The sequence below is a fragment of the Taeniopygia guttata genome, chromosome Z, assembly GCF_048771995.1.
Source record: "Taeniopygia guttata chromosome Z, bTaeGut7.mat, whole genome shotgun sequence".
Taxonomy (NCBI): domain Eukaryota; kingdom Metazoa; phylum Chordata; class Aves; order Passeriformes; family Estrildidae; genus Taeniopygia; species Taeniopygia guttata.
This window is the reverse complement of record NC_133063.1, coordinates 14,163,541-14,174,659: the sequence shown is the minus strand read 5'-3', so window position 1 is coordinate 14,174,659 and position 11,119 is coordinate 14,163,541. Positions and strand designations below refer to the sequence as shown.

The 11,119-nt window shown below is 35.4% G+C and overlaps 1 protein-coding gene across 4 annotated transcripts in view; it reads right to left on the bottom strand.

The window, feature by feature from the left end:
• Window positions 1–5,916: 5,916 nt before the first annotated feature.
• Window positions 5,917–11,119, bottom strand: part of CDC14B (cell division cycle 14B) — a 40,007-nt gene continuing 34,804 nt past the window's right edge. For all 4 annotated transcript variants that reach the window (XR_003957240.4, XM_030259038.4, XM_030259035.4 and 1 more), the window contains one exon: window positions 5,917–9,234. Coding sequence is in view for 1 of the 4 variants with exons in the window: in XM_030259039.4 (XP_030114899.2) it covers window positions 9,195–9,234 (40 nt within the window). In the remaining 3 variants the exon portion in view is untranslated. The remainder of the gene's footprint in view (window positions 9,235–11,119) is intronic.

The window sequence follows — 11,119 nt, the reverse complement described above, 5'->3', positions numbered from 1 at the left end:
AGTTTTTAATTTTAGCAGGATTTAACTACAAATGAAAATGTTAAATGCCTTATTAAGAAATTTATGATGTTGGGGATGAGGTGCAATGTTCTTCCATTGCAGCTTTAACATACTTGAGACAGATTTTCTGTTCCCTGTCCAAGGGGACATTGAGAGCCATTTTGGGGGATATGAGAAAAACAAGAAAATGGTGCCAGAGGTGATGACAGAAAGAAATGAGAGGACAAGTATACTGGACATTTTGGAAGTAGCTGTCAGCCTCACAGGAGTCTTCAAATGCCTGCTTGACTTGAACATGTTCTTTAAATTTACTGGGAAAGAAGAAGACTATAAACCTTTCGTGTTTTCCAGTTCTGTGCCTCACTTCTAAGTAGTCTCCTTTGAGAGTAAATAGTGGATGAAACTTAGAAGAAAAAAAGCTTTTCTTTGGAATAAGCTCTAAGTATACTCACAATCTTAAAAGACTTTCCTCACTGATAAGGCTTTACTCAAATAGGTTTTAGTCATCCTACAAAGACTGTTTTCTCTGTGCTCCAAACAGATGGTCTGCAGAGTAGTTCAGCCCAAAGAATATTTTTTTGCTTTGTTTAATTACTTATATGACAATGTGCTATAACACATTTTTTTACTCTGCATGAAGTTCATCATAGTGGCGTAGAGATACTCTGACTTGCAGTAGGAAGAATGTGTAAAAGCCAAGTGTTGTTGTTAGAGGAACCTATGCTGCTGCTATTTGAGTAACTGAACTGGATGAATGCACACCTCCTTCACTTTGTAGTCACAAGGTGTTACTTGAAATCACTGCAGTTTACGATTTACCTGATGCTGCCCTTTTTACAGGTGTTGTTTGTTTCTGCCAAAAATGGTAATTTAATCAATGTGGAATATAAGTGATTTTGTCTGTGGGTTTCTTGGAATATTTTGCTCTTTCTTTCTTTCTTGTTCCCATTGGACAGGGAAGAATGTGTCTGAATTTTTATTTATATTTTTACTTGCTGGGGGTGAGTGTATGTGTTGAGATGTGGAGAGGTTCTTTGCAGGGCTTCCTTCTATTTCCTGTCATGTTTTGAATGCAGCCTTCTCTTCTACTGACCTGTTTTTGCTAAGGAAAGTGTTCATATACTTAAAAGTAACCCTCCCTTTTTCTACTAAATCTGCTGGGCTCAATCTCTTGTGATGCATTCAGTTTAGTTCTGACTGTTCTCTGAGAAGGCTGAGAGAATTGTTTTGTTTTTCAGTCTCCTTCCTGCTGTTGCAAAGTTACTGTTTATTCCTCTAACTTTGATCTGCCTTTCAAAACACAATGACAAATAGGTTCTTTGAGAAATGCTTTAAAGGACTTGTGAAAATGTCCACTTTTGGTCAGCAGATTGTAAATTCCTAGTGAAAAAGGATAATTACAAGACTGTTTAAAAACAGAACAAACCAACAAAAACTAAAAAATACAACCCCTCCAATCCAAAACTTTGTGAGAATGAGATTAAGTGAAATTGATTACTGCTTCAACTGGAAGTTTCTTAGAATGTGACAATTTTATTTTTCAGTCTGTCAGACTTGAATATAGCTTAAGAGTTTCTCTAGTTGATGGTATATTCAAATATAGAAAAGAAATTGTGATGACAGTGATGCAATGTCTTTGCCTAGCTGTGATAACGGAACTGTAAATCTCAGTCATCTGTCATATTTAAGGTACCAAAATAGCTATATCTGTTAAGCACAGATTTGCTGCTGTCACTCCTGGTGCAGCTTTACTCCTTCATGTAAAGCAGTTGGCAGCAGGTGTAAATATATACACTAGTAGAACATGGCATGCATATTAAATTGTGTTGCAGGTCTTAGTCATATTATTCCGTAATGCACTACTACCAGCCACCCTTTGGATTAATGTAGTGAGTGGCCTAAAAAGAACTACTGCATTTCAGGTTTAGGTTTTAGATTCATGTTAAGTTGCACTAAGTTTGCAAAGAAAGGAATTCGCCTTTCTTCATGACTGTCATTTACATATGATAGTGTTGCTATGATATTGTTCACTTGAATCATATGCAGTACTACAGTTTAGGATTGGCAAGCATATATTAATATGAAAGTGCCTTTAGAAGAAAGAAGAGAGAAATGTCTGTGCTTAAGGTAAGAATACCAAAGAATGACTTAAGAGACTCAGAAGTAAAAACCCTGAGTTGATAAATAGGAATATTGGGCATTTGAGCCCATAAGAATTGAGCTTTCAGCTGGTTACACTTTTTTGTATGAAAACAGGCCTTGGGGTAAAAGTGTGCTTTGGGCCCAAACTCAAAATCTGTACCTCTAGTACACTTATGCCATTAAGATTATTAATCTTATATTACACAACTTTAATATAATTTTCCTTTTTTTTCCCAGAACTATAACAGGTACATATGAAAAACTGAAGATATGTACATATATATATATATATATATATATATATATATATATACACTACATATATATATATGTAGTGTTGGAAGTAATGCAATGCTGACTCATCAGTGGATCAATAATTGAATGTGAAAAATGATTCTTTGCATAAAAATACATTTCAATCACTGAATATTGTGCATGAAATCAGAGCTTTTTGTCTTTGAGTAGCATATGCTGAGCAAGTACTGAACAGTTTGTGCTTGGATGGGAGCAGCCTTCAGTCTTTGGAGGAAGCAACAACTGTTACACTTCGGCTGTGTTACTTAGAATTTAACTTGAAATACATTTTATCTTCAGCAGATTTTTTTTTTTTTTAATTTCTCAAGAAATGTCTTTTTTGCATTTGTGATACAATTCTTGCAGATAGCTGTATCTTCAGCGCAGCCTCAGATAGTGCATCACATTTAATGACTGTTATGTTGGAGATTAACCAAACCTAAATAAATTGAATAAAGTTTCTGCTCTCCCTGTTTAGGTTACTAAACTAGTTACTAGTGTGACTATTCATAATCTGTATTCACTTGTCTCTACAATGTTTTGCAGCTAGTTAGCAGGACTCGGTAAGCTGTTGCATACTTTTAGCAATAGTTCCTCTGTTGAGATTTGTACAGTAGTGACTGAGTGAAAAATATTGAAATTTGTGTACTGGAAATGAATGAGCAGGACAGTTCTGTGAAAACATAAACATTTTGTACCTTGCTGTTTTTTCTTTCTCATGCCAGAAGAGAATAATAAGCTGACATACTCTGATCCAGGAATTCTATACTTGTTAGTTGTTTGGTTATATTTCTGTTGCTTTTGGATAGAGTGCTTCTTTTAAGAGTTTTTGCTAGCTCTAGCAAAGACTTGGAACCTTAGAAGCTAGTGTGGGAAAAGTAAAATCCAATAAAGCTGCTACCAGAGTGAAAGAATACCAGAGGCTAGAAAGGTCTGATCAGTGGGAGAAAGAGATAGAACTCAAAAAAATCAACATTAAGTAATAGTTCACTTTAAAATGGGTATGATTTAATAGGTATGATCTCTTGGTTGAAGAGATGGACAAAAAGCACCTGGAAGCATGAAACCAGGACAAATATAATGTGTTTTAAGTACTGATTAGAGATTCAGTCCAGTGAGCATTTTGGGAAGAATGGGGAAAGATCAGTGTAGTAATAGCAAATCATGAACTCAGGAAGAAATACAAGGATGCGTAGAGAAAAGCTGTGCTGGAAGGAGTGATAATGAAGAGGTGACCCCTTCAACTGAGCAGAAAACAATGAAATTATTCTGCTGTCTTAAAAGAATGGCATCAAAGCACTGACAGAAGAAAAACCAAGCTCACAAAGATAAGAAGTGATGTTTCATTATTTACCCTCCTGCTCTTGGCATCCCTCTCACTTTGGATTTTCTTGCATTAGTAATAGCTGATGCCAAGGGTCTAGTCTCATTGTGATATCAGGGTACAAGGACTTAGGGGTTTGCCACTTTATCCTGTTAGTGCTGTAACTAAACTGCAGCTACTGGCATGCTTGGAAGAGCTGGGAGTTGGAGGTGCTAGTGACAGAGTTTTTCATCTGCTGCTGTGCTATACAGCAGGGCCACCACCACATGCTGAGTTGAGGGATCAAAAACACCAGTGGCTGCTTGGTCTGTCTGAAATCTTTGTCAGCCTTGAGAACTTGGACAGACTTTGATAGAGAGGACTTGGATCAGGAATAGAACTGTTTAAAGGACAGACTTTCTGGGTGCCTTTTTCCACGCCCTTTGTGAAAATCCAACACTTGACAAGGCTCTTGGAAATATCCCATGGATCGAGGGTGTCATGTTTAATATATTAGATTTACTTACCTGAAGATGGTTCATGTCACATGGCATTTCTGGTTTATAAAGTATACTGATACAAAGTATACTGAAAACACAAAAACATAATATTATAATTAATACAGACATTGCAGTATACAGATCCTTCACAGTACCAATATGACTCCCTTTACTGGTCCTAATGAAATACATCTTCACTGTCATCATGTCAATCCTCAGGTGTCAAGAAAGAATGGGAGGGTTGATCAGTTAAAGCGCACTGTTCTCTCTGAAATTGTTATGGCAGTTGTCTGGCTTTTATTTCTATGTATTCATTCTCCCCATGCTGGCCTGGTCTTCATTATTGCTAAAAAAGTACTGGTTGATCCACTCAAACTTTGATAGCCATTTATCCAAAACAAAGGCTACCTCATGTTACCTCTGAGTTGAGATAAAGTCATCTTTGTAACTGCTCTGGTCCATCACTCCATGAGCTTCAAAAGCACATCACCCTTGTCTGTATTCTCTTGGCCTTATTCCATATTTAGCACTTACTAGTCACATCCATATGAAACCAACCCCAGAACCAGAAGTGCAAGAAAAAAAAAATCTCTTCTTTAACAAACCCTTAGTGAGATAGGTTTAAAGCGCAGTTTCTCTCTGGAACTCAGATTTCATGTATAACAGGGCATCCTTTTTGCTATAGCATGTTTTTGACTACTCCTAGATAAGCAGTGTAGCAATTGCAATGCAATGGAGGCTAAATAGATCCAAATTGAAGTTACTCAGAACTATTGTGAACAGATTATTCTTGCAATGCATTAACTTCTCAATGGAATTGTCTTGGACCACTGTTAAATTTTTCCTCTGTGAGATTCTTTCAATCCTGTGCCCTCCCCTGCCCAGTGTCAATACTCCTTAAATTGCTAATGATGTGATAGGGCTTAACTGTGTTTTTCCATGGGCATCACATGCATAAATTGGTGTTCTCCACCATTCACTCTTCATCAGGCAGTTTGTGAGGAAAAGGTGCTTAAAATTCATGTGTAAAATTCATGCTTAAAATTTGGAAATAATCACCTTTCAACAAAAAACCACATTTTCCAACTATAAAACTATCATTATGGCAAGCAGAAATTTACTTGCTTGTCAAATAGGCTCTGGTTGGTGAGTGCAAATTCTGCATTTTCTAATATAGGTAAGGTAAGGGCAATAAGAAGTATTTCAGTTGGTACTATTTTTTGCTGTTGGATTTTTTTAAAAAGACTATGCTAGGCCATCACCCACGCTTGTGCAAAAATCAGTGTTCCTAAAAATCTAATTATTTTGGAAGTCTTCACTGTCGTGGTAAGTATCAAAGTATATATTATTTAAGATAATGCCTGTTTCTAAAAGTTAATACTATATAATCATAGAGGAAGGAGAAATAACAACTAAAATCCTATTGATCTGTCACACTGTGCTTTTTTCATTGTGTAACTGTATCCCAACAATTCAAATGCAGGTACTGTTTTCCAATGTGAGTTCCAGGAAATGTAGAGCCAGAAAGTCTCTATTTTTGAAATTTAAAAAATGTGTGTTTTAAGAAACTATGCTTTAATTAAAGATTTTGAGGCAGCTGAATGTGTTGTGTTTTATGAGTCAGTCTGGAACAGATATGATGGCTTTGTGATCATACTGGAAATAAAACAGAAAAAAAACCTTCTCATTATTTTTAATTTTACACAGTTCACGTTTACACTTCTCACTACTCAGTATTTTGTATAAAATCAAATGCAATCTGCAGTATTTTCAAATAACAGACAAATGCATATTGAACTAATTAATATTACAAGATAATATGAAGCTTTATCTTAGAAATACCTTCAGCAAAATAAACTTCCATTCTGTCAATCCAAGTTAAAAAAATATGATTAGAAATACACAGTTTAAAACAAATCAGGATGAACAGTACTGGTCAGTCAAAAAAATTTTAGAGCTTGATAGCCTGTACGTGAGTTTACGTATGACAGTCTGCAAACAATTAATATAAAAAATGTAGTGCAACAAACTGGTGAACATCACATTTCTATTTTGGATTTTTTCTACAATCTCTTACTGTTTTAAATCAGCAGTGCTTCCTCTACTGGGGCAAAAAGACAAGGTCTAGGTTCGTGTCTGAGTTATTTTGATGCTGTAATGGAAACCAGCAATTTTACCCAAGATCTTGCAGCTTTTGAGCACGTAGTGTCTTTTTAGTTAAGAGATTGAGGAAGAATCCATCTGCCAGATGTTTGAAAGAGGAATTTCTAAGAAGACTCTCCTAACTGATGCCAGCAGAAGAAACTTCATTCAGCTGCTCTGTTGTACAGATATACAAAGGTGACGCAGCAGCCATAACACATTCCGTTTTGGCACATAGTACCTCACAATTCAGAAAAAAATTGGAAACCAAGAACTTCCTCACCCATGCTGACTCTTCATTCTTATACCTAAGACACCTTTGGTATGGTATATTAAAAATGTTAGACAAAGTAATAAAAATTTGTAACAAACAAATCTAAGCATACAATTAGATTTGGCACAATGAGGTAATGAGTTAATTTTACATATAAGGCTGTTTGGTAAGTTCAGATGTAAAATCCCTCTAACATTTTTACTAAGATGGTGGGTGGTGGATAGGGTATACTGAAACACATTGATGCTAAACATGTAGTTTTGGTTTAGCTAGAGTTGCTATTGTTTATGCACTTGCGTTATGCAAATTTACTTCTGATTAAGTTAGAAGTGCTAATTACTCTGCTGGTTACTTTAAATGAGGCAAATTCTGATTTAGAATTTGGAAGGGGTGAGAGAGACCAATTATTTTTAGGTTAAAAAATACTAAAAGAAGCAGCTCAGCTGAGAGAAGGGCAAAGCCAAACACAGTAAATATTATTAAATCTTTATTCTGATTCTCACTTCACTATTTGCCTCTCTTTTGCCTTCCAAGATGAGAATTTTGTTCAAAAATAAGCATAGATTCATGTTTGCACAACAGACCTACTATTGTGGTCACCTGTAGGTAAGTTTTTGCACAAATGGCTTATTAAAAAATCCACCCAACCAAAAAAACCAACCCAAACCACACAACCTCCACTAAAAATCTCTAACCAAACAAACCAAACCCCAAACCCCCTAAACTGAAACAACCCCAGAAAAACCAAATTACTTCTGCCAAAAGAAACAAAGCAACCCCATTCAGAGCCCAAGCAATTTTAATTGCCTTACTGGGATGAGATCGGTCCCTCTCTTTCAGATGCTTTTTATCTAGAAGAAAATGGGGTTAAAAGGGAAGTTTAAGAAGAAGAAGAAATAATTTCAGTCTGAGCCTTCAGTGATCCTTTATTTTGCATTAAATCTTTTCTTTTTAGTTTGTATTCATGTTTGCAGATTTTGACTAAGCACATGGATGTTATCTGTAAGCTTACTTACACTTCACATCCTGTTTCCTCTCCAATTCATGATTCTTTTGCTAGAAACTCTTTTCCAGCCATTGTTTAGTTTCATATTTTATTCATACTGGCATTCAAAAATCACCAGCCTAACAGAAGGCTTAATTTCCATTCAAAAGGATGTAGATTGAAACTAGTCAGAGAACATTTACATTCATTGAAATTTCCCTCTCTCACAGAGGTAATCTGCATCTTTAAAAACTTCAGTTATTCCATTACTAACATTGCAGATTTCTCAATTTCTTCCACTTTGTACTGTAAGAGTTATTAAATCAACAAATAACTGATTCATATTTAAGGCTATGTGGTAACAGCCCTCATCTGAGGGATATGCAGCTATAACCATCAGCCAGCTGGTGGACAAAGGTACCTCAGTGTTGAAATGTCATAATGTGAAAAGTAGTAGGAAAAAAACCACTGTAGTCCTGTAGGGGATGAAAATTTCAGTCTCAAGCATATTCCTCTAAAAATTACATTGCTTTTTACCAGAGGTGTAAATAGTATTTCTTAAAGTATTAGATGTCAGAATTTTTACCTGCCCCTGAATTCCACTACCTCAGTCATATGGCAGCCTTACTTTCCCTTTTTTTGTCTGCTGCACACATTAAGTGCCCCAAAGCACTATCCACGTGTTATCAAGCATATCAATGAAATCTGGGGGGTGGGGGGGAAATTCTTACCTTTCATATATGGTAATTTAAAGTTTCACCTAAAGGACTTGATAGGAAAAGAAACAGTAATGTTTCAGTGATGAAACAGTAATGACATTTCAATATGACAGCACTGCTTTAAGTGGTAGAGTTTTTCCTCCCCTTTAAAATCATACCATATTTAAAGCAGTTATAGCTACTTCAAAGAGCAATTGGTTGTGAACAACTAAAAAGCTGTCACTACTAAAAAAAGTTAATCACTTACAATTAGTTTTTCCTAAATAAACCACACAACCTTTGACAAAGCATTCTTTGGTGGACAATAGTTACATTATGTACTCAATACTGCAGTTTTGTAAAAACCTCCATATAAAGTAAGAAAGAACAGCCAGTCAACACAGGAGAGTACCAATACTATTAGAAAAAAAAGCTTTTGTGGTTGATTCTCAGACTCAAGTGAAGACTTCAGCCCAGTCTGAATGCACAACACAGATTTATATACTTAAAAGCTCCCACTATCTGGTGGTCAGCAGCTAAGTGATTGCCATCACAATTCGTACACATGCATCATATATACTAGCAAGCCCTCTTTATAACTGAGAGCTTAAATATTTACACCTGAGTCTGAATGTACGTAGATTTCGTAGGTTTTGAGAAAGTGTTAGCTTGGTAGAAAAAAGTCTACCAAGCATGTTGACAGTTCATTTTATTCTACAAGTTAAAAAGAGATTGTTCTATTTCATTTTTTACTGAAACATAGAGCCAAAGTGATCATCCTTGAATTGCATCAAGTCCCCTCTATATCCCCTTCACTCCTGAATATCCTCTTCAACACTGGTGGCTTATTCGAAATTCAGCGCAATCCTGTTCTAGTCTTTGTGGTGGATTGGCAGCTGAAATAAAACATATTTGAGGGAAAAAGTTAAATATTACTCAGTATATATTTCAAGCAAGCATTTCTGGCAAGGTAAAATGAGCACAAGGTATTTCAAAGAAGGAAACAAAAAAATAAAAGTCACTGCATTTAGTAACACAGCAATACTGATTGTCGAGAATGCAAAGACTGGTCTGATCACAGACAATATGAAGAATATTCTGTTCCATACAGAAATGCAAAAGGGGATTGAAAATACCATAATGTTATTAAGTGCATTTGTATGAAGCATTCCTTTTCTTTTTCTCCCTCTGAAATATCAGACTGCAGGAAAAGTAGGAAGAGCAGGATAGAAACATTTATATTTTTTTAAAGCTAGGTTTAGATTACATATAGAAAAGTTCTGAAATGCTGCAGGTAGTTTTTAGTATTTGAACAAGGGTATAGAAGACTGCTTTGTAATACCTAGCAAAGCAAAGGCATATGAGATTTTAAAAATGTATTCCTCTTCGTTAGTTTTTGTGATATTCCTCTATGCAGTTTTCATACCTTTTCCCCCACACTCCCCATTATAATTTTTTGTAATAACATCACCTGTATTCCCTTAAGCACCTTTATGCATCAAAATGTCTTTACCACCTCGGATTTAATTTCTAATGAACTACTTACTATAAATTTAATTTTAATTCTGTTCTGTGGGGTAACGTGGAAAAGACCATTTAACTTGTATGTTATGACTTAGTTGGTTTGGATGTGAAGTATGTACCTTGTTAAAATACAGACATGAACTTCTCAGTAACTGGCAAATTTTCAAGGAGGATGTCTTAACTGGAGAAATAAGGGCATCCATAGAGAAATACTGGGTTATGGGCTAGAAATGTGATTTCCTGCAGTTCAAAATGATTTATTATTTTTTTCATAAGATATATGTTATGTCCATCAGTACTTTCTTTTGTAGAAGGCAGCTGACAATCTAAAGACATTCCACAAAGGAAAAGCAGTGAGTGTTATAGATAGGTTTGAAATTCCCTATGTTCTCTTTAAAAAGCTAGAATAGTTTTAGCTGTAAATAGCTAAAGAATTTTGTCGCTGAAAAATCATTCTGGAGACAATCCATGGTAGTGTCTCCAACAGTCTGAAGGATGAAATGATAAATGAATTCCCTAGCTCTGCAGATTATACTGCATTAGGATGGGTCACAGGTGTGATTCACATACAAAAAGAATTGACTAAAGTGACATAAAGCAGTAAATGAGACTGATGTAAAAATGGTGCAAGATGTTTCACTGGAATGTATCAGAAAGAAAGTGAAAGAATAAGGATATGCAGTAATGTCAGTGAAGTTCAGTGAAATAAATGAAGTCTTGACAAAGACAGATGCTGGTTAGGGCAGGATGTCAATATTGTAGAAATAATTATTCTTTACTCTGCAATGCACTTGATCTGGATTAAATTCAGTTAATCTGAGTACTATGAGGTAATGCAAACTGCTTAGACTTCAAGAAATAAAATTAAAAGGCATGCTTAAAAAAAGACTGATACTTTTTAAATTGCTACAGGAAAATAAAAAGGCACCTACAAGACCAACAACAAGGTACTGCATTCTAAATCCATTAAATGATATGGTCATACCAAAACACCCTTCAGAGCACCCAATTAGCCCTCTCAGATTATAAAACAATTAAGAACTCCGTAACTGTGACAGAACAAGGATAAATTTGATTATTGGATGAAAATGTGAAAGTAACTGAACTTCTTAGACCTCCAAAGTTAGAAGAAAAGAAACAGCATATGGTGAAGTATTTGGGGTAGAAGTTTTAGAAAGTCCATTAAAATATGAAGGAAGTAATTTAATGAAGTTTGAGATCAACCTGGCACTTGGCCTTCAGAATCATGTATCTATC